At 45.0% G+C, this 24,388-nt stretch overlaps 1 protein-coding gene across 1 annotated transcript in view; it reads right to left on the bottom strand.

The window, feature by feature from the left end:
* Nucleotides 1-24,388, bottom strand: part of WWC2 (WW and C2 domain containing 2) — a 79,744-nt gene that overhangs the window by 3,579 nt on the left and 51,777 nt on the right. Inside the window, exons 11-21 of the mRNA XM_024759960.1 lie at nt 23,457-23,586; nt 22,651-22,731; nt 22,471-22,557; nt 19,960-20,152; nt 18,578-18,742; nt 15,078-15,199; nt 13,026-13,224; nt 11,317-11,481; nt 9,682-9,774; nt 6,495-6,737; nt 2,266-2,393 (exon numbers count right to left, since the gene is read on the bottom strand). Coding sequence (XP_024615728.1) covers nt 2,266-2,393; nt 6,495-6,737; nt 9,682-9,774; nt 11,317-11,481; nt 13,026-13,224; nt 15,078-15,199; nt 18,578-18,742; nt 19,960-20,152; nt 22,471-22,557; nt 22,651-22,731; nt 23,457-23,586 — 1,606 coding nt within the window. The remainder of the gene's footprint in view (nt 1-2,265; nt 2,394-6,494; nt 6,738-9,681; nt 9,775-11,316; nt 11,482-13,025; nt 13,225-15,077; nt 15,200-18,577; nt 18,743-19,959; nt 20,153-22,470; nt 22,558-22,650; nt 22,732-23,456; nt 23,587-24,388) is intronic.

The following is a 24,388-nucleotide window of genomic DNA, read 5'->3' as shown; positions in this document are numbered from 1 at the left end:
CTGGCCCTCCTTCGAGAAACTGGGGGTGAGATGGTGCAGGAGCGTGGGGTTATGATGCAAGAACTGAGGCGGAAAAGCTCTACCTCTAAGGAAAGGAGAGAGAAGGAGGGAAGCATGAAAACCCTGGGCAAGGTGGAAGGAGAGTTATTTTTGCGCTACAGCGTCCTTTCCGTTTGCTCAATTCTATGAGATAAAAATTAAGAATTAAAGGGGCGAGTGAAAGTAGTCACGATGTCACTGAAGGCAGAACCCGAAACTGGGGTCTTTGCTTCATCACTTCCCGCAAGCGAATTACTTTGGCTCACGCGGTGCTTTTTAAACACACAAACTAGCTGTCAGTGTCTACGCTTGAGATGTTTCCCATAAAATTCCTGGTTTCTACCTTCCCTTGGCAAATCGGAAGAGCAGGGAGCCCTGGGCTTTGAGAGAGCAGCTCAGGGAGAGTGTCCCAGGCCTCGGCGCGCTTCCAGAGCAGCTGCCGTATCCCGGTCCATCGCCCTCTCCTTCATCACCTGTCTGGTGATAGGCTTGGCTTTGGGTGCTAAGCGAGTGTTTATAAACATTTATTTCGGGTTTTAGCAGCAGCTGAGGTTGGATGACTTCTCCTCTGGACAGTGTTTCTTGCACCAAAGGCACGAGAGGATTCCCCGCACCACCCTGCAGTTCTAGAAATGCAAGGAGCAGTATCCTCTGAAAGTTACAAGAGCGATCCTGGAGCTGAATGGAGACAGGAAAAAGCTGACTCTTTACTATAAGCCATCACGTTAAAGAGAGTCTGAGCCTGCCATGACCTGTCTCCTTCCCCCGCACCCGGCTCACTCAGGACAGCAGGAACTCCCACTGCGTCCTCTGGCACCAAACCCATCCCTTCCTAACAAGCCCTCTCCACCCCATATCGTCAGACATGCTCCTTGGGCTTCTACCTCTTCAGCCCAAGAGCCTCCTACAGACTCCTCCACAGCACGCACGCACACACACACACACACACACACACACACCACAGACCAATAAAACCACACCTCTCCCGTCGCCCCCCTCTCACTTGACTGAAACTGTCACAGGATGGTCACCAGGGGCCCCCAGCCTGGGGAGTGTCTCAATCCTCTTTGCTGTTGCCTTTGACAGCAACTGTCACCCTCCCCGCTCAGCTCCAGGACCACGCTCCCAAGTTCTCCTTCTAGCTCGCTGGCCACTCCTTCTTAGTCTCGACAGTCTCCTGTCCTGGTCACCTTCTCACACTTTCCGGGATGTCAGACCCACGTTTGTTGTGGAACCACCACATGTGAGATGAAGACTCCCATTTTTATCTCCCATCTGATCCTTAATCATGGCTTCAGATTTTTATTTCTACTTATCTACTGACCATAGCTTCCCAAGCTGGCCTACGGGAACTGGTAGGCTGGTATGTCCAAAAACAGAACTCTCCCCGCCCCCTAGCACCCCTCCGTCTGCCCACCTCCCGTCACCCTCCTATCGCCTGCCTGGCCTCCCCTTTCCAGGGTCTGCCCGGCCGATCTCCACAATGCCTCTAACGCCCTCACTCACTCCTGCGCTTGGAGACCCCTGCTGGGCCCCCACCATTCAAAGCCAGCGCTGGAAGCTTCGACACAGTACACGGGGCCTTGTGCGGTCGACAGGCTCACCCACTGGCTCTGACCTTTAAGGCTCTGTGCCTCTGTCCCTGCCCCGACGCCCTTTCCAAAACCACCACCCCTGGTGCCTGACATACGCGTACCCATTCTTCTACCCTGTACGGCCTCTTAGACTCCCGTGCGCTCCCGCAGGCCCAGCGTCTGCCCTCACGGGACCCCGCCTGGCCTTCAGGGGGCTCCTTCCGCCTGGCACTGCCCGCCCCCCTCACACAGACTGGAGCCTCCGTAAGGCCAGGGGCGCTTGCCCTTCTCTGGGTGCCCGGGCCCAGCCCCGTGCATGGCTCACGGGACCTGAGGAACAGTCCAGGGAGGGAACAGCAAAACCCCGAAGAGAGGTGAATTTTCTGTACTTTTGTGTTTTCTGCGTTAAGATTTCTCAATGAGATGTCTAACTGCTTCTAAGAGCTGGGGACACCCCGGGTACCCGGGGAGCCGGGCTCAAACGGAGTCAGGACTGTGGCCGGCAGGGTCTGTGAGCTCAGGGAAACACACACATCAAACCGGAAGCAGAGGGTGTGGTGTCCCACATCCTAACACGTGTCACCTGCCAGCCACCCTGCGGTGCAGGCCTGCGTGATTCGGGGACAGCTCCGCACGTCCCATGGGCGCTCACCTGAAGGACTGCACCTGCCGGGGCACCTTCCGGCTCTGCTCCCGAAGCCGGCACACGTCCTTGGACACCTGCCTCATTAGCTTCTCTGCGCTCAGGTCTTGCTTCTGCTCTTCTTTGGACTGTTCGGCCTGGTAAGGAAATGAAAACACAGAGCCCCCCAGAACATTAATTAGAGATTCCCAAAGGTGTGCTCTAAGGCTTGAAAAACGCCGGGCTCAGGTCAGGAGTCCAGCACAGCAGGACGACACCCATGCGTCCACCTCATGCCCACAGGGAGCAGCTACTGGGTCGGGGCAAGTGTGTGTTAATGCATTTTAAAAATCTTACCACATAGGCAATGTGGGATCATCTTGTTACATCTGGAACACCTGGTAACTGCCCCCCTCTCCACCCACCAAAAGGGAAATTAAAAACTACTTACAGCACCATGTCAAAGAAATATCTACTGTTAACATTTTGGAGAATACACTTTCAACCTCTTATTCATCTTTTTAACCCCCCTTTTTTTTTTCCATCTTAGACCTTTTAAAAGCTGTTTACTGAAGTAGAATTGACATACCAAAAAAGTGCACACAGACGCGTGTGCAGCTCAAAGAGCTTTTTACAAAGTGATACCCTTCTCAAAACTACCAGACTGTAAACATCTCAGGGAGGGGACAGAACACATCCCAGCCTGTAAGTTTCCACAGAGGCTTCTACTCCCAGGAGGACGTGTTGTGAGTTGCGCTCAGCCCTTGGCAGGGAGGGGCGGGCGTGTGTATTGGGAGGGGACACTATTAATTTGAGTCAGGGGTTGGGGAGACTCCACTCATTTGGGCACCTTCTCCCCATGACCTCCCAAGTGGGGCGCTACAGTAACAGGATTTCCTGCTCAGTGGAGGCCACTGGTCATGGTGGGGCAGCTGGACCTGTGAAGGAAATGGGTGAGGAAACTTAGAATACTGGTGTTTGCAGCTTCAAGTCTTACAAGACAGATCAGCTCGGGATCAGAACTAAGTAGTCGGCACAAAGAGATGGAAGGAAAAGTGGCTTTGCTGACGGTGGTGCCTGTAGCCTGCAGCAAGCTGATGGTCCCATCACTGGGACCCTTCTGCACTTGAAAAAGCCGACTGCTGTGCTTGTGTTGTTAACACAGGCAGCTATAAACTTTAGAGTAAAGAGCAAGGTCTTCCGGCTTAAGAGACAAGACAAAGACAAGAACCAGTCTGACTGGTTCACAGCCGAACAGATACAAACAGCAATTCTACTACTAGAACTCCATTCGTGCTTTGGAAACGCTACTGAAACAAGAAAGGTGTCCCCAAATGTATAGGAGTGTCCACTTCCACAGTCCATGACTGAAATTTGGGAAACTATCATTAGTAGAATAATGAAATAGTTATGATATCTTTATGATTAAATAAATATGATATATTCATAATGTGTATTACAAATGCCTTAAAACAATCAATTTCAGCAACATACACAAATATGGAAAGCTGTTCATCTTACATGACTAGAATTAAGTGGGGAAAAAAATAAGTGTGGAACAGTATGTCTTCAGACCCTAGTTTTCTGTAACTCTTCCAAACACTGACACATATACATGGCATAAAAAAGAGCTGGAAGGACATATAACAGTCAACAGAGGTCATCCCTGGGGAGTGGGACTCAGGGGCACTTCTATCAATACTTTTGGCTTTATATACTTCTGCATTATTTGGCTTTGTTACAACATGTTAATTTTTTAACTAAAAAAAACTTTCTAAATTTTAAAATATTCTCGACACACCAAGTGCACTAAACTCAGTTTAAATTTGAAAGCAAAACTGCTTGTGGCACTTTTAGGAAAGATGACATTGTACAAAAACTATTCAGCCAAGTACTGACGAAGATTCAGTTATACTCACGCCACTTTACGGAAAGCTAAACAGACTACAATGGGGCATAACCTAGTTAGCACTTTGCTGATAATACTCTACTGCAGTAACTTCTGATTTTTTTCAACACAAAGGCTCCCTTTTCCAGATATTTTTTACTGCTCCCCTTTCCTCTCCTTGTTTTGAACGATTTTGTTCAGAAAAGTGGCCTATATTTAAGTAGCAGTTCTTTCTTGATTATTTTGGAATTGATGAGATAGGTGAGCTGTCACTCGGAGCTTCTGAATTTGTGTAATTCAAATTCAAAGGGGACAGATGTGATATTTTAGTTACTTTGTGAAGTCTTACCTTCAGCGAACGGATGATTTTTCACTAGGCGCCAGGTTGGGAACTACTGACTTAGTAGACACAAAGAAATGACTTCTACCATGATGTGGTACATCCAACTAGGAAACTAGTAATTCTACTGAAATGTTGCTGCTATTCTAATTTTGGGGAACTTATAAGATGAACAAACCAATCTTAAAATGGCCATCTCCTTACTGACTTGAACAAACGGAGAGATCAGGAAAAACCAGCGAAGGAAGGTACATGCCGGATATACTTAGGGGAGAAAACCTGGCCCAGTTTCCCCAAGAAAGCGTATTTTACTAGATCAGAGACGCAACAGGCCCCCGGGATCCTGTTCAGTATTTTGTTCCCTTCCATATGAATGGGAGTGTGAGGCCTATTTTATCCCCTGTACACACTATTAACATGGTCCCTCGAAGTAGCCTGCTGGCTGCTGCTGTTTCCAGCTACAAGCATTTATGTGGTGGCTGCAGAGTCACTCTGAAACTTGGCTTTGTTCTGTGCAAAATAAGACCGACCACCATGCAACACACGACGAGCCTCCACTCCCTGCTGAGTAGGAACACACTTTACTGCAGACTCCATTTGTCTCTGTGTTTATGTATTTATATCTGCACCCGGGTCTATATCTTCCTCCAAAAGTCTGGGTGCTAAAATATATCATAAAATTTTCATCAGGTGTTAATAATCGATAGTCACCAGCTTTGCAGGCAGGCGAGGCTCAGGGCTGAGCACTTCACCGTGGTCACTGAGTTCTTTTGTTGAATGAGCTGTATTAATATTTCTGACATATAATTTTCTTAGCAGATTCTAACTTTTACAAATGTTAACATCTGTATTATTTTAAGCTTTTAAGAAGCCTAGCGTCACAGAACTGGCATTTTGACAGGGAAACACTCAGAGGAAGAAAAAGAAATTTCTGCTTTGTAAGCAACCTGAGGCTCCTTTGGAAAAATACCAGCCCTTCCTCAGCACGCCTCCCCCCTTCTCACCCGACAAGTCACGATAAGCTGCCTGGCTCAGGAGCATCGGAAGCCGGTTTTTATGGCCCAGATTCCAGGAGAGTGTGATTAACCTTCAGTTTACGTGACGGGGGCCTGACCTGCAGGAAGGTCCAGTGATTTATTTGCCATCACGTTAAGAAGCCTGACAGCGTAAGGAACACAATCCGTCCTAATTACAGTCCTGAGCTGCCTGCTCTGCTTCCTAAGGGGGTTGTACTGTACACGAGGACACTAACTGATTCAGTTTTTATTCTGAGCTACAAAACAGACTTTCAGCCACAAAGGAGGAAGGTTATGCAGAGTGACGCAGAGGCCTGACAGCTTTCCTAACAAGGCAGGCAGATCTGGGCTCTGCTGCTGGACTCCGTTCACAGTTTCCCCGGGAGCCGTATTTTTTATGGCAATTGGAAGGCTGTTTGCTCATCGTTAGGCACTTTATGGCCACGGTGCTGAAAATCTCACAAATCCCCAGCTGCGGGCGGGAGGAAGGTGGATGCGAAAGGGCAGCATGTGTGTGTGCAAGTGTGTCCGCATGCGTATAAGGAGTGGACGTGGGGCTTACGAGCACGCAGGAGAGAAGCCAATGGCTCTCACCAACTTCTGTGGCCGGAATGAGAGGCGCACAATTGGAAACAGTTTCTCTTTCACAGAGCGGGTGAGCACAAACTTCAGGGACGAGAAAAAAAGGCACATAACTCCAATAATCTATCTAGACATACAGAGTTGGCAAAAATAAAGATGAAAAAAATCTGTACTCAGGGGAATCAGATTATTCTCAAAATGGTACAAACGCACCTTGCTTTGTGGGCTCTTTCTTCACTATCATTGCATGCAAGGGCTGCCACCAGGCAGGAGGAAACACAGTGGGAACAAATGTGTTCTAAGTTCTAGAAAAAGGACTTGAAGACTCGAGCAAGACTGAGGTGTAGGCTGAGTACCTTCTACCCGGCGGGCTTTAGGCAACGTGAGCTCCACATAAGCGCCCCGGAGCTCACGGCAGCACCGGGCTCTGTACCTGCTTCTCGGCCTGTCGCAGAAGCTTCTGGAACCTCTCATCCTCCAGCACACCCGGCGGAAGGTCCGTCTCGCCCTGGGCTTTCAGGTCCTCGAGCTTCTGCCTCAGGCCCCGCAGAGCCTGCAGCTCGTCGTTCAGGCGGCTCTGCCGGGTCAGCGAGGCCTGCAGGTCCAGCTCCAGGTCCAGAGAGGTTCTCACGGGGCATTCGGGTGCTGCCCTTCTGAGCACCGGCTGGCACACCGTCTGGAGGGTTGGAAACAACACGACACCCTCATTACGTCGGTGGTCACCTAACAGGAGGGCACTATCCCTGCTTCCTGCTTTGGCCGATGAGGGGTGAGTGGCAGTGATGTGGCACCTCCTGACCCCTGTTACAGGGGCAGCAAAGGCCTAGAGGGGAGAGGCCGGGGGGCTTGGTCCTGAAGGAGGACAAGCAGAGCCCCCGGCCCACCTGTACTGAGCACGCAGGTAAGCAGCAAACGAGCCTTTATTGTTTTAAACCGCAGAGAGTTTTGAAGTTGGCACCGTGGTAGAGCCTAGCTTAGCCGGACCAATCTACTGCACGAAGCCGGCCTCTGTGAACGACAAATACGTTATGAGAAACTCACATCTGCTCCATTTCAGGCCACGCACCTGCGTCCCCGCAGCTCACACCTCTCTCTTATCATTTCTGCATGCACTGGCCAGGACACAGCTGCTCAGGGGAGCTAGGGTTTTGACTCCTTCCTTGGTTTCCCGTCGCTTAATATCTATTCAGTACTTTCACCCCTGAACCACTGTGCTCTCTCTGGGGCCAAGCTTATCCACTTATCAAGAAATAATTACTGAATATGTATGCATGCATGTCTGCTGGCAGCGGCTTCTGTGTCCCAGGAAGTCAGGGGAGATCACTCAGGGCTGGGTCAGACTCGCTTGAGGAAAGGCCTTCAAACGAGGCTGGGCAGGACTCCCTGAGCAGAGGGAAACAAGGAGGGCATTTCTTGCCTGGACTGTTGGCAGTGGGAATGGAAAATAAGAGATTACTAATAAAGACGGGTACTATTTGATACAAGACAGACGGACTCAGACCTGACAGGTATTCCAGCTGGAAGGTCTGGAACAATGCTGGTGCTCATGACAGACGGAAAGGAGAGGCCTGTCTGTCCCTCTTCTCATTTCAGAGCCGCAGCCCAGGTCTGAATAGCTTTCATTGTCTCCTCGGATTCCTCTTTCTCCTTGCCCAGCATATCCTGCTGCAAGACTCTCTAATGTTCTTATTAGTAGCTTTCCCTTTGTTCAACCTCTGCTCTAACAAACTTATTACACAGAAGAATCATCTAGACACACACTCTCTTCGACTGTACTACTCATGTTTTCAAGATCAGAAATCCTTCCCAGCTGTCAGGTACATGGAGGCTTTCTAAAGGCTCCCGTGGGCACGGCCTGCTGGTTAAGTGTGTAACAGTGGGCTCGCTGGTTTGTAAGATTCTGCCCATTTCCTTGGTGTCAATGCTCCCCGCCATGACTGCTCTCAGGCTGTCAGTGTGGTGTCACTGAACTGGGGAGAGATGTGGCGATGGGTCCCCCCAACCTCATGCCTCGCTGGCCGGGCTGCCGCCTTCCCAGCCAGGGAGCCTTCCACTGATCTCCGGAGATGCTTTTGTTCTCTTCACCTCTACATGGTTCTCATGCTATAACTCCTAAATCAGAATACACTCCCCCCTTCACTTCTACCAAACTCTATCTGCCCACTTTAAAAGGTATTAACAGTGATCTCCTAAACAGTGTTTCAGGATTAAACTAAGTTTATCAGTAACCCGACTGTTTTTCAGCTCCACTCAATTCATAAACACTGCTGGTTAAAAGTTCTCAAGAGTGCTACCATCCTCTAAAAGTATGTGCTTTTAAAAATGCAGGGGACTTAGAAAAGAGTTGAGAAGAATTTTCATTCAAGATGATGGAAATTTAGGTGCTTTTAAAGCACAAAGTTTGGTAATCTGAAAGATCTATGTTTCAAAAGGTCCTGAAAATGCTGAGGTTAAAGAAATGCTTGCATATTTACCTTTAGAAAAAAGAAAGGTGCTTATGACTGTCAAGTAACTAGGAAGTTAAACCAGGAAGTTACATGTTGCCCAGTCACATATCCAGTACTTTGCCCACAGCGGCACTAAACCAGAGTGACTCAACTTACCCTCCAATCTCTACTCCCACCCACGGGGCCCAAGCCTGGCCGAGCTGGGTCCTTCCTCATCCCCTGAATGTGCTTCCCTGCCCCTGTGCCATGTCAGGCCACCAAGTATCCATCCAACAGCACCCAGTATCCATCTCCATCCCTGAAACAAAGCTACCACTTTCTTTAGAAATTTTATATGGATGTCAAGGCCAGACACCTTCCCCACGCAGCGTTTTTGATTCTCCCGACCAGGCGAGCTCACTCCGCCCTTCCATCTGCACCCGGAGTCGCCCGTGTGCCCTCGGAAGACCCCCTCCAGGCAGGGAGGTCCTGCCCGTCACTGCAGAGCTTAGTACGCACAGCGCTGCATTTTTACTGAACACCATGCTTTAAGCCGAAATAAAGCAGCTTCGGAAATTAGCACGAAACAAATTATTAGTAAACAAGTAACTTTCCATTACCAGTTCAGCTGCTGGTAAATAAACAGGAATTTGTGAACAGTCCAACCTTTTAATTTATCTAAAATTCGTCCCTTTCGAGCTCATCCAGAGACCTCTGGCTTCCAGGAAAACCTGGCTTGAGCTTTTCCATCTACATTAATCTTAGTCTTCTAAAAATATCTGTTTTTAAGCAAGCTGCTAAAACCGTGTCCTCCTTTTCCAGAACGTCTGCCCCTCACAAAAGGCATCGGGTGTTACACTCTCCCCACAGCTGCTCGAGAGCTGGCCGTGGTGTGGAGACCAGGCAGCCGGCAGCAGAGATGCTCCCCCCGACTCGGCAGGCCCGGCTCCGTCCACGCTGCAAAGTGGATTTACCCTTCATTATCAGAGGTTCCACACCGGTGATGAATGAACGCTCCCCAGCACATCCTTCTCCGTAACTGACACAACAGCTGTGTCTCCGTAATCCCAGTGGCTTCATCCCAGCTCCCAAGAGCATGGAGCAAGGACACCCAGCAGTCCCGGTGCTCATGTTCTGATATGCAAGACGCTGGGTGGGTCCAGGACAGCGGGATGCCGCTGAGGGAATACATACCCTTTTGACTCTCAAACTTCGCCGTTCAGTGGAGTTTCTCACAAATAGTGATTTTTTAGCCAGAGTTGAACTGTCACTGTCACTTCGATTTAACTGGCAACAAAGGATAAAAAAAAAAAAAGAAATTAAAGAAAAGGAAATCAGTGCGTACCAATGTGCTAGAGGAAGCTTGGAATTGAGAACTTTATCACAGAAAGAAGGTAGTTTATTTCTTTAAGAAAATCCTCCCCAAACAAAATTTTCCCTGTTTTCTTGCTTTTCTTAAATAACTTGATTTTCTTTAAATAATTGCCTTTTGGTTACAGTTATCATAAGTCATTTGTTAGGAAAATTATATACATTTTGAAATAAAATTATCCCTTGTATTTCTAGCTAATATGCACTATCCATTCTTTAAAAGAAAGGTTTGTGTAATGCACAGAGCTCAAGGTCAGAGTGGAGTCACAGCATGTACAACTGGGAACACGCCCAGCCCAGGCAGCCCACACTCACTCCCTCACCTGCTTCAGGCCTTTGCTGAAACGTCACCTTCTCAGTGAAGCCTACTCTGAACCTACTTAAATTTGCGACCCTCATCCTCAACATTTCCATCCTTTCTTAACTTGCTCTACTGTTTTCCATTGCACTGGTCCCTGCCCAAGAGACTTCACAGTTTACTCATCGTGTTTAGTGTTTGGCTCAACTCACAAGAACATAAGCCCCGCAAGGACAGGGCTCTGGGTCCTTGGTTCATGGATGAATCCCAGGGATCCGGCAACGTGCTTAATAAATAGCAGGTGCTTAATAAAAATGTTTGGTGAACTGAATGAATAAGTTTAGAATTCTGAAAGTATTTTCTAACCCACTTTATAATGTTAAATCTAAATTACTATAAATCATAAAGTATTTTATGGAACTAGAATTTGGTAAACTGATGCAAATCACATAATATTCTCCACAGAACCAGGAATCTGATTCAGTGTCTGGAGGCATTAGTAAAGGCGACTTTTGTCCTAAAACCCAACTCACAATCTTTGACTCAGCAGCACTAACATGTTTTTTTTTTTTTTGCGGTACGCGGGCCTCTCACTGTTGTGGCCTCTCCCGTTGCGGAGCACAGGCTCCAGACACGCAGGCTCAGCGGCCATGGCTCACGGGCCCAGCCGCTCAGCGGCATGTGGGATCTTCCCGGCCCGGGGCACAAACCCGCGTCCCCTGCATCGGCTGCACCACCAGGGGAGCCCGACTAACATGGTTTGAAGCATGCATGATACCCAGCAGAAATATACAAGACATCATAAATCTTGAGTCACTTTAAGTTTCTAAATACACACTGAGGTCCAGACAGACTTAGCAGCCTGGTCCTTAATGTCACTTATTTGCCAAATAAATGGCATTAGAAGCAAAGAGACATTAAATTTGAGGAAAGAAAAAAATTCCACCACCCAAACTAAAAAGAATGATTAAGAGTGTGACATTTTATGTATATTTTATGGCATTTCTAGCCATTAGACTCTGTAGTCGAGTTTGAAGATCCCCTGGCACTGTCTATTGTCACTAACGGGCCACTCCCTGGCAGAGGGCGGGGAGAGGCGGCAGCCCCCTAAGAGCACTGCGCGCCTCGCCCTGCGCATGCCCGCCCCGCAGACGCCTTACCCTGCAGACGTACTGGCTCCGCTCGCCGGGGGAGAAGGTCTGCGAGCGCACGATCACGCTGCTCCGCACGAAGGGGCGCTGCCGGGCGCTCAGGCCGCTGCGGTCTTTGGGGCGGACCGCCACACCGGCACTGCCCGCCTCGTCGGTATTTGTCTCTTTATCAACCTAGAAGTCAGTAATTTGTCAGGAGGGGAGAGACGTTTCTTGCTCCTTTGTAAGTATGAAAGAAATACCTAACCTTACAAGAGACTCATCTAGCACCAGGGCCACTTCTGTGAGACAGGCTTTGTCTTTCTGCTGGTGGGAAGGTGTTTTTCTACTTAGCTCTTAGGAAGTTACCCTCAGGTAGGGTAGGATAATAACTGTCCAACAGGGTTACCTATAAGTGGCAGCACCACTGCTAACAGATTAGACCTAAAGAAAGGAAGCTTTAGATTTACAGAGGGTAAATGTGCTTCTATAAAGAAACTTATTTGAGAATTCATCATTAAACGTTATTCAACTTTCTGATTAGTTTTTTTCAGAGTAAACAATAAAAGTAACTAAATATAAGAAAATGAAAATACACTAGTTAAACCTCAGGTTTACACAGAACATGCAATTATATATACAGCCATACCTCGGTATCCATGGGAGATTGGTTCCGGACACCAAACTCTGTGGGTGCTCAAGTCCCACAACTGGCCCTCTGTATCTGGGGCTCCACATTCTCGCATTCAGCCAATCGTGTACTGTTTACTATCAGCGGTTGGTTGAATCAGATCCGCGGTTGGTTGAATCCGTGGAGGCAGAAACCGCGGATACAGAAGGCCGACTGTATGTATGTATATGTGTGTGTATGTATGTATATATATATATATATATACACACACATGAAGTCTTCAGTCAGGGTATAACATTATTTTTCTTAGAAATAAATAACTGTTATTTTCTAAACTCCCAAGTTTGCCAGCATCCTCAAACCTTGATAAGTTTCCCCCTTTGGGGGTGGCAGTCTCAACATGTCTGTCACTAACCAGCAAAGTTACCTGCTTAGTAACATAGCATCTGTGCCTAAACCGAGTCATTTGCCACCTTCCCGAACTGGTTTCAATCAGAGCCCCATCTAACCAAAATGAGCTTTACACGTTTACCTCATGTTTGAAATTGAAATAAACTTATAACATTTATGAAACTTAATACAATTAAGTAGGCATCCTGGTGTTATTCAGGAAATTCTGAAAATGCTTTCAGTAAATATTCACAGAACATTTACAGAGAGATAAACGCCACTATTTTTTTTTTTTTTTGCGGTATGCGGGCCTCTCACTGCTGTGGCCTCTCCCGTTGCGGAGCACAGGCTCCGGACACGCAGGCTCAGCAGCCATGGCTCACGGGCCCATGGTGGCACGTGGGAGCTTCCCAGACCGGGGCACGAACCCGTGTCCCCTGCACCAGCAGGCGGATTCTCAACCACTGCGCCACCAGGGAAGCCCTAAACGCCACTATTTATCTTCTTATATGAAACTTAATCGGAGAATGAATATTTGGGGTCCATTAGAAAAGGTTAAGGCATTTACAATGTTTCTTATGGTCTACTCCCACAAACGCCCATCCTGATCAGCTTTGGCACAAAATCCTGACATGGAGTTATAGCTGAAGAGACAGACTTGGTCTGCGTGGTGCCTCTAGGAGACCAGTTTCAGGAGGGGACAGCTGAGAACACTCACCAGGGCAGGCACGCCTGCAGGTGGCTGACTCCCAAGGTCGTTGGCACAGTTGTTTTCTGTCTTACTTGTGTCCTCATGCATCTCAGGCACACTCGGGCGTGAGCTTACGTCTTCTGCACAGCAACTGCCCTCTGCCAATTTCACTTCAGCCCCTTCCTCAGCCACAATTTCATCAGAGGCCTCTCTCTGCATGGTTAACCTATGGGTGAAACAACACACAATACCGTTCAGGGTCAAGCAGGTGTGCTCTGTGATCGGTGCAACCTGGGCATGTTAACCCGTTATCTGGGCGATGAACAGATTCACACATTACGATTCAAGCCAGTTCTCTGGCTGGAACTTTTACTGAAATGCTCATGAGAAATAAAGTTATCACCTTACCCTTCAGCAATCTGAAGCAAAATCATCATAATTTCGTACTGAAAAGTTAAATTCATGAAATTTGACCTAATTCCTAAATATTAAATAGAAATACGCTAAAAAATCACATATAAAGTGTAACCCACAGTTTGAAAATACGGACACTCGCTATAATATAATTTGGTATCAGTTGTTCATTTATTGTAAAATTATTCAAACAGCAGAATGCAGTGACTCTCTGCTAAGAGTGAGTAAAAATATCCATTATCAACTGTGCTCATGGTCTAGCAGAGGTGGACCCCTGGGTAGAGGAGTCTTACTACTGAACTAACAGAAGACTCTGAATGGTCTATGATCTCGTCTTTAACAAAAGCCATGGCCTGGGCTTGGGTGGCACTACAAGTGAGGCTCCAGAATACAAATACAGTTTATATTCTGTATAAACTGTACTGACAGGAAAGCAAGAGTACCAGGATGGGTAAGAATATCTCACTCTTTGTTGAGTTTCATATTCTCATAATAGGAACATTTTTTTCCACTGATAATGAAAAGTCAAGCTTTACTTGTGACTGGTGATATACTGACAGACTGGAACAGACTAGTTGTTAAACACCTGGTCATGAAATGAACACGGGGAGATCAGCAATGAGGACTGTAAGTTATCAATTCTTTTAGATTACGTTCTAAGTGCATTTTTTGAAATGTGGGTGAAACAAGTTGTGTATTTTACATATGCAAGGAAGGCTCAGTATTTCAAGATATGATGAACCCCATAGTCACTCTCATATTTACTTTTCTTTTTCGGTGCTCTGAACTTTATTCGCTATAAAGGACTTTTGATAAGAACAAAGTATATCTGCTTTTCACATCACTATAGTAAGCTGTTCCTTCCAAATGTCCACAATTTTGTTATTTATATCTTGTCACTCTAAGTTTGTAAGAAGTTTTATATATACACACATAAACACAAATGATGCTATATATGTATACGCATATATGTGTCAACAGTAGTTCAAACATAACAGAATAAGCAACAATATATACAAAATTAATCCAAATGACTTTACATATATACTAAAAAAACATGCATTCACTAAAATTTGTTTTAGAGAAAACAGTGCAAACCTGGAACAATAGTTCTTTATACGTATGTGAATCTAGACAAACGCTATAATAACCTTTTTTTCTTTTTTAAAAACAATGAGGTATGGAAAATGAGAAGGAAACAGAAAAAGAAGGTGAAAGTGGCCACAAACAGAAAAAGAGCTCTTCAGAAGCTATTTTCTAAATATCTGCTTTGACTTCCCAGAGCCTAAATGGTACTTCTGGTCATTTGCAGAAAAAGAGTCAGTTTTTAAATTTATCTATGACTCTGAAATAAACTACCATACCCTTCAAAATAGGTAGTTTAGACTTAAAACCAAAAAAAAGCCCAAGAAATAGTGTGAAGATTACTGAAGCAAGAACAAAGAATCTCGCTCACGTGCTTGTCCGCAAACTCGCCACTACCCCTTTCAAGTCTCTAATGACCAAGGAAAGACTTTCCCTAGGGGCAGCCCCCTGAAGCTGCGCTACTTTCCATTAATTCCAGAATAAGATCTAAACCTATAAAGGTTTCCCTGAAAGTTTCTTCTGAGAATCTAAACACATCCTCTTTGCGATCCCGGTAGCAAAAGGAAATCGCTGTTTTACCAATCTCCATCTGGACCCCTTTGCTCTTCCTCCTGCTCTGGTTCTTCTTCTTCTTGTGCTAATTCTTGTTCCACAGCCAACAGCTCAGCTGATGTTCTTGCAAGTAAGGCTGACACTGCATCCTGGAGAAGGTAAAACACAGGGCAATGAACACCATATACTTCAAGAAATGATTGAAAAACTTATCGGATGGGGACTTATGCTTCTAGTTGTGAAAAAGAAGAGGTATGAGACCCAATTCTCCTGCTGAGAATAAATATGAAGACTGAATAAAGTAAAATAAAAAGCAAAATACAAACAAACAAAAAATTCCAGCTGTTTTAAAGCAATGGAGAGCAACAAAGGCAATTAGCACTCAAGGACCAAGGTCCCAGGGCAAAGGAAAACGCAAGGAGGTGAAGGGACCATCACTGCCACTCTGCTCCCCTGGGGGGCATGTCTCAGTTCCAGCGGTGAGGCACACAGGCTGACAGACTGTGGCTGCCCAGGGCTGTGACAGTGATGGGAGGATGCAGAGATGAAAACTGAGTTGGCGACAAGGTAGCCAGCATTCAAAGGGCCAGAGAAAATGAACTGTGAAGTGAGCCCAATGTTCTGCACCATATTCCTTTTGGGACATTTGCCCTTCCTAAGCTATATACGTGCAGAGCAAGAAGCTGAGAAAGCAAAACCAGCTGCTAGGAGGCTAAACAGTAAGCAGATACCTCAGTTGCCTCATGGTCCTAGGGAGAGAAAAATTGGAATTCAGGTCCCTCAAGTGATCCAGGTGATCTGCCCATATTGTAATCTGCCTTCCAGGAGAATATTAAATCCTCTCTGGAGGAAGCTATCAGCCAGATCCTCTACAATCCATACATAATATCCAGCATTCCACTGGAAACAGGGCCCAATGACTGAAAGCCAAGAGAAATAAGAAGCAAAAGAAGCAGACCCATAGGTGATCCATATACTACAGTTATTTAGAAAAGGAATTAAAAACTTCATAATTAATATGTTCAAGAAAACTGATGAAACAATGGAGAATTTCCCTAGGATAAACACAAAGAAAAACACATTAGCACATCAGAGTGAAATTGCTGAAAATCAAAGAAAAAGAGGAAATTTTACAAACAGTGAAAGAAAAAAGATGTAATACCGTTTAAGGATCAACAATTAGACTCCTCCATCAGCTGAACAGAATCAGTGGAAACCAGGTGACATGTTATTTTTAATGTGTTCAGAGAAATAATTGTTCACTTATAATTCTGAATATGCAGGAAAAAAAGTCCTTCACAAATGAAATCAAGACAAAGATGCCGATAGACCTGTACTAAAAGAAATACTAAAGAAAATTCTCCAGGCATAAGGAAAATGACCCAAACTGGAAGCACAATAATGCAGAAAGGAAAAGAATACACCAGAAAGGGTAAAGATATAGGAAAATCTAAATAAACACTGATTGTCAATAAAACAATAATAACAATGTCTTGTGGGATTTAGAATAAATGTAACTAAAATATATGACCAATAATTGCACACAAGGAGGAAAGGGAATCATGGAGTTAAGTCTTTAAAAATCTTTGCATATCAAAAAAAAAATAATGTATTTCTCTTCTTTTCTTTTTTTTTTTTTTAGGGATGGAGCAAATGAAAATGTCTTGAGAAAGGTGTTTGTTTGATGGCGTATCAGTGTCAATTCTTCCACACTGTTGGACCAACTGGGCAGTGTTGCTTGTTAAACACACACACACACACACATCAATGAAGCCTTCTTATTATATAGAAATTTTAAAATATCAGGCTGTTTAAATTTTTACACATTTCACTTTGAGTCCTAATTTGTTTTTCATTGCATCTACCTATTTTCCCTAGCACTATTTCTCTTGTAAGTAATCTTACAGGAGAGAATATTATACATCCATGAGTTTTACCTTAGGCAATCCAACAGCTGCTTTTTTTTTAATTTGGAATTTTTGAATTTTATTTTATTTATTGTTTTATACAGGTTCTTATTAGTTATCAATTTTATACATATTAATGTATATATGTCAATTAAAAATACATTAATTAAAATATATTTCAATTAAAAAAAATCTTTGCACTGTCTGAAAAAAAGCAAAAGCATTAATTTAACACAGTTTCTAAGTCAAGGATGCATGATGTAATCATCAGGGTAACAGCAAAAAAGAAAAGACTGTAATACTAATGGTCTAAGAGAAGGAAAAACCAAAATTTAAAAATACTTGATTAATCCGAAAGAAGGAAAAAAAGAAACAGAGATAGGACTAAAAGAAAACAAAGAGTAAGATGACAGGTTCAAAGCCAAATATATCACTAATAGCATTAAGTGTAAATAAATGAAATATTTCAATTAAAAGATGAAGATTTAAAAACTGGATAAGAAATCAAAACCAACTATGTACTGCTTACAGGTGAAACACTTTAAATATAAGAACTCAGAAAGGTTGAAAGTAAAAGAATAATAAAAGGTGAACCATGCAAATGCTAGCCAAAAAAGAACTGATACAGCCTTACTGATACCAGACAAAAGTGTTATTAGAGATAAAGAGGGATAATTTATAATGATAAAAACGCCAGTTGAACAGAAAGATACAACATAATGCTAAATTTATATTCACCTAATAGCCTGGATACAAAATACATAAAGCAAAGATTAATAGAACTAAAAGGAGAAAGAGACATTTATAATCACAAATTGGAGATTTTATTATACCTCTTAATAATTGATAACATAAGCAAATTGAAAAATCAGTAAATGCAGAAGATTTGAAAAGTAAAATTAACAAACTTGACCTGCAGAAAATACACACTTTTCAAGAGCACATGGAACTTTTACTAAAACGGAACACATGCAAATCTCAATATTCTCTATGATTGAATATGTATAAAAATTCATATAAAATACACCACAGTGAAGTCTGTTTTATTCCAGGAATCCAAGGGCAATTTAACATTCAAAAGTCAATCAATGTATAATCCACTACATTAACAGAATAATCTTAAGAAGATAACCACGTAATCTTCTTAAGAGATACAGTAAAAATGCTTGATAAAATTCAATATCTATGCATAATAAAGCTCTTAGCAAACTGGAAAGAGAAGGAAACTTCCTTAATCTGATAGCAATTACCTGTAAACAGCCTCAGAAAAACCATTCCAAATGATGAATTATTGAAAGCCTTCACTTTGAAAAAGCATAGTACTGTCTACAGAGATAGATGACTGTACTGTCTACAGAGACAGATGGCTAAGTCAACGGAACAGAACAGAAAGTTCAGGAACAGACTATACACATAGAGGATATCTGACTTATGACAAAAGTGACACTGCAGTGCAGCTAGGAAAGGAAGTATTTTCAACAAACAATCCTGGGTCAACTGGCTATCATATGGGTAAACAACAATCTTGACCCCTACCTCAAACCTTGCACAAAGATTAATTTCAGATGGGCTGCAGATCTAAAGGCCTTAATGAGAGGTGTTTCTCCAACTCTGACTCACCAAATCTATAGAATCGACTAGTGGCTGGCTTGGTTGAAATACTGAATCCTCAGTTTCATCTTCGTTCTTTTTGCACGGCATTTGCTTTGAAGGAAGCAAGTTATACCACAGAGTGAAAATCTCATTGGAAAAGGGTAAATCTGCCAGGCTGATCTGAGTTCCCGCCTATGTGAAATGAAAGGAAAAAAAGAAAAAACAAGAGAAAATAAAATGTTTCAATTCATATTTGCTCCCTCTGATATAATTAAGATTACTGGACAAGTTTAAAAAAAAAAAAGCAATACTCATGATATATAGCACTGGTGGATTTTTTTAAAAACTTGGCAATGTCTTATATTTTCCGGTGTGACTAAATAAGAAATATAGCTGATCCTTGAACAGTGTGGGGTTAGGGACGCCAACAACACCCCCGATCCTGCAGTCGAAAATCCATGTCTGCCTTTACAGTTGGCCCTCCACGTGTCAGGTTCCACATCCCCAGATTCAACCAACCACGGATCATGTAGTACTATAGTGTGAATTTAGTGAAAAAAAAAAAAAATCTGTGTATAAGTGGACCACAAAAGAACCCCAGGGCTGGATTTTAGATTGGGATTACGGTTGACCCTAGGACTACACGGGTTTCAACTGGAGACTGCAGTGTTTCTTGAACACCTGGGCGCACCTCTAGACACCTGTTTGAACACCTTATGTAATGCTGCTCTGGTCACTGTGCGCAATGATGTGTTAAACTTGCTATTAGTTATGTGTGAAGTCTTCTGCATTAGTATTTAAATATCCTATTGCTCTAAACAGTAACACTTAAGACTTCCTAGAAGCTCTAACACCGTGGCTGGGAGAACAAGCTGAATGAAGGAACTATACTCAGTGTCCTGCTTAAATCTGTAGCAGTCAGTTAGGTGTGGGATGTCCCTTTGATATCTATCCATCATTGATGAGCTGTGTGACCCTGGATGCATTACTTCTCTAAGCAGTTCTTCATCTGAAAATAGGGGTCATCATACCCTTTTCATAGGATTGTCAAGAGGATTAAATGAGATAATGTATACAAAACACCCAGCACCAGACTCGTATTGGGAATAATAAGCATATTCCACAGTGATGGTCATAACAGAGGCCAAAGTTCTTCTTTATCTAAAGGTTAGAAATAAAAAGTAGATTTTACAGAGAATCATAATTTCTAAGCAAATTTGGAAGGTCTGGAATAAGAGAATGGAAACCAGAAATCACTACTTCAGATAAAAAATGAACCCACTGTTGGGTGTGTCTGAGGCATTGGGCAGATCGGTAGAAGTATCGAGGCTGGCAAAACAACAACTAGAAAATTATTCTCAGACTATCCGATAGTGTTATCTGATGATGGAGATGATGAAAAGTCCTACCAGGCACTCTTCCCTTTGGTGTTTACTGACAGAGCACAGATCCACCCTCAGCGTCTTCTGCTGCAGGGCTGTCTGGGAGATGGCCACTCTGAACACATCACCGAATAACAGGGACTCCGCGGCTGGATGGACTTTCGTTCGAAACAGACAGCTGACATCAGTTGAGGAAGGAAGCAGAGCAACTCTAAAGTATCTGCAAAGAACAAGGATGAAATGGATTTCACTGGTTCAATTATATTGGATTCACAGCTGGTGTTTGAAAGTATCTGCCTGGGAGAGAAACACAGGGACACGGACTTCATCTCAACCCAAAGCTCTGCTGCCACCATGGTCATCATGCTCAGGGGCGCGGAGGCTCTGTTCTTAACCCGCCGGTGCTCCGATCATGCAAGGACGAGAGCCTGCCGCCCGCCCCGGGGCTGCAGCAAAGGCACGTGGTAGGGAAGTGAGAGGAACGAAGACCACGGGGCAGACGGATTTACGTCCCACCTGCCCGTGTCCTGACCATTCACAGTGACTGCCACCTGAAGCTGGGAAAGCAGGAACACACCAAGTAGACACGGGTGACTTTGTCCCAAAGAACACTCATCCTGCATATTAAACAAGAACTGCTGATGGTCATTCCCCAGGAATGGAACACATTATCCTACTAGAGGAAAAGAAACGCTAGTAGCACATTGTTAAGAAAATTTAAAACAGATGAATTTTAAAAGTTCAAAAAAAGCACTGCCTAGCATCTCAGAAGTCTCAGATATGACAAACCATTTTACGCTTTGTCATATTTTGAGGAAGAGTCAGAGATAAACAATAACTTCTAATACTACTTTATTTTATTTATTTATTTTTTTACTCTCTTTTTTAACATCTTTATTGGAGTATAATTGCTTTACAATGGTGTGTTAGTTTCTGCTTTATAACAAAGTGAATCAGCTATACATATACATATGTCCCCATATCCCCTCCCTCTTGCGTCTCCCTCCCACCCTCCCTATCCCACCCCTCTAGGTGGTCACAAAGCACCAAGCTGATCTCCCTGTGCTATGGGGCTGCTTCCCACTAGCTATCTATTTTACATTTGGTAGTAATACTACTTTAAAAGTGAGTTTTCTGAGCACGCATTACACGAGGATTGACAATTCCTGGAAACAGCATGAGGTATCTTCTTTTAAATACGAGAAAGAGAACACCCATTAAATCCCTCCCCACTCCCCCATTTCCAGGATTTCTAATTCATATTCTAAAGAGCATCTTTCTCCAATTATAAAAACTGTAAATTCACATGAGGAACTGAGGAAGGCCATATTATTTCCGTATTTTGTATCAACATTGATTATGGAGATTCAGCATTAAAAACCTAGTGGACCCTGGGCCACAGTCGTTAAGGCTGGAGATGCAGCAGAAGAAATCTTCTTTCCCTGCCTTCATGGAAAAGCAACAAAGGGAGGTATTTTAGAGAGGCAGGCGGGAGGGACGGGATGTTCTGTTTCTCCAGACTCAGTTCACCTTGTCCCGGTGGCCTAACCACTTACACCATCCTCAAATGGTTCCGAGTGAAGAAAGTGAGATTTTACAGGGTTAGGAACCAAAGGCATAGGGGAAGGAAAGTTGGGGTGATTTTCCTCTCATTCTGCTGCTGGGGAGGGGGTTGGGGGTCACTCACAGAGACCCTGTGGCCGCCGCCAACCCGCTGATGCATCAATTCTGCTTGTCGTCATCAATAATCAAAAAAAAAGGTTTGACATTAGGAGAAAGAAAGAACGACTCTGAGGATATTTCATGCTAGTTGTCGTCTTGAGCAGTGTCAGTATTTAGGCCAAGGCTTTCGTTACGGGTTTAAGAACACGTTGCCATGCGCTCAGGAAGGGTCAGGCCAGGCAGACAAGCGACCGCAGGGCAGCCGGGAGCAGAGGCCTGGCATCGCACTCTGGAGGCCACCTGTGACTTCCTGCGTGCGCCCTGCTCTGGCAGAGGCGGGACGTTTGCCGGCAGCCCCATCCCGACATCAGGGGCTTCATGCAAGTTCGTGTTCTTGGGGGATTCTGTAGTTTTGCCTGGACTTGCGGGTTGGCTCTCCCTGTTCACACATTCGATCCCTGGCGGATCTGTCCTTTCCCTGACAGGTCACTTGAAGATTAAAAGGCTGTCCACGGTGTGCTCCGAGATCTCAGCACACTTATCAGGAGGGGGAAGTCACGAATGGTATCACCAGCCGGTCCTCCCTGAATACTACTGACAGGTATCCCTAACCTCAGTGCTGGGAAGCGGGCTCTCTGGGGTGATCAAGCCACTCCCCCATATGCCCTCCCTCCTCCCTGCATGGTTCATAAAACCAAAGGAGGGGATCGGCCCATATCACCCCCTCTTCGCCTTTATCTAGTGCTGATTAAGACACAGTCAGCCCTGCTATGTCTTTCCCACATCTTCACTTGGATGAGTTGCTACATTACGATGGAAAATTCTCATATGGACAATCTTAAGTTCTTTGATTTGTCCTCCACTGATTTTACTTACACTTTTGAAGTGTGAGGTATCAGGAAGGCGTGAAGATTTCGGAGTTGTGCTACAATCACCATGAAACTTGACCTTTTTGCATCATATCTGTCAAAAGAGAAGCTGATGAGATAAGGAAGAGTATGGGCCACTTGTCACCGCACGGAGGCGAGACGCGCCCCTTCCCGCGCACATCCGCACCTGAGTCCGATCTGCACCTGGGCCGTCTCCGTGACGGCGACGTCCTCCTCACTGTACAGGACATCTTCGACTTCACTGGGCCTGGGGGCAGGGAAACAGCAGGTGCAGGTGAACGTTCGTGAACAGAAACATGCAGAGCTATGGCTGCTGTCTGCCACTTACTGATTCTGAATGGAAACCTGAGCTAACAGAATTCCTCAGGACTTCACTAGGGGTCCAGTGGTTAAGACTCTGCACTCCCAAAGCAGGGGGCACGGGTTCCGTTCCTGGGCAGGGGACTAAGACTGTGCGAGCCACACGGCATCGCTAAAAACAAAACAAAACAAAACAAAAAACAGCACTCCTCTACTAGCCAGTGGGCCTGACCCCAGTGCAAGCTCACTTGTAAAAGTCTTGCTTCACCTTGTCAAGAGGAGTCTGCGTCTGGGCCTTGAGGGGAATGACTTTCTGGTGCCTGGGCTTCCAGAGCCTCCCCGGGGTGTATGGCACCCCAGATACACCAGGCTTTCTGAAATCTGCATACACGAAACGCTTCACGACGCGCCAAACAGGCACTGGGCAAGCCCTGCAACGCTCTCATTAAAAACGAGTTTACGTCTCTAAGAGGCTCGGCTGCCTTTGAGCATATCGGCCTGGTCCTCATTTCCCTGCTGATGGGATGTTCTGGTATCCCTGGAATTTTCAGCCTGCCACTTCTTTAATGCCTACAGCCCTTTCCCCTGCACAGAGTGGAATAAGGGCAGTGCGCTCGCGGTCTGTCACCCCGCGCCCGGCTGCACCGAGAGGGCACCGTGCTGGGTCCTTACTGTTTCACGAAAGCTTCGTAGACCCCGCTGTCCCCGGCCACGGACTCATCCGAGACCGCAGCCGACACGCAAGTGGTTTTCTCCCCAAGCAAGTGGATTCCTCTTCTTTTTGGTAATGATTTTTCCACATCTAGGGAGGGGAGAGTGACAGCACTAATTAGAAAAAGTTAAGTACAAAATGCACACATGGTTTGGTTCTGAGAAATCCAAAACGAACTTTCGACCTGAGAATCAAGGATGCTACTATTCAAATCAACAGAAGTGAAGGATTCCAGGCACTGCGACTTATAAGGTTCCTGGGATGCCAGTTATTTGAGAAAGAATCGGCTGTTCCTCTGTCCTGGATATTTTAAGGGAAGGGATCAATTGCACACTTTCTCCAGGGCCTCTTGCCTCCCCCTTCTCGGTACTCGCTGCAGAGAGCACAGTCGCCGGTAAGAAGCTGTCTGCCTCCCTCAAGTACTGGAGACGTTTCTATAAGAGAGCTTCTAGCGCTCAATGGAGAGAAAGGTTTCCTCCTCTTTTGCTCGCCCCTTCTTTCCAGCCTCCCTCTCCTGAGCTGCTGCTCTAATAGAAATTAAAGAGAGAGTCTTTGACTTACAGAATTCCTCACTGGCTAATACCACTAAAAACTTTGTGCTACCGAATCTTCACCAACCACCACTTAACTTTTGATCTCTGACTCATATTCATACCCCGGCAACCTGCAGAGAGCAGGGAGCCTCGTTTAAAGCTGTGTTCCTGTGTAATAAGCTGCAAGCCCATGGCGTTCTTTCATCCTCAGGCAGGTGATCGGGATCAGTACTGGTATGCATTTCGCCCCCCTTCTGAGTCATGACTTTACATCTTGTTAAGATGTTTAAATTTTAAGGCTTCAGATTACAGGACTGATTGCTGCATTTTCCCTTTTATTTCTGGCTGTGGAAATGCTC

Source organism: Neophocaena asiaeorientalis, unplaced genomic scaffold (genome assembly GCF_003031525.2).
Source record: "Neophocaena asiaeorientalis asiaeorientalis breed wild unplaced genomic scaffold, Neophocaena_asiaeorientalis_V1.1 scaffold521, whole genome shotgun sequence".
Classification (NCBI taxonomy): domain Eukaryota; kingdom Metazoa; phylum Chordata; class Mammalia; order Artiodactyla; family Phocoenidae; genus Neophocaena; species Neophocaena asiaeorientalis.
The sequence above is the reverse complement of the archived record's forward strand: the minus strand, read 5'-3'. Positions and strand labels throughout refer to the sequence as shown.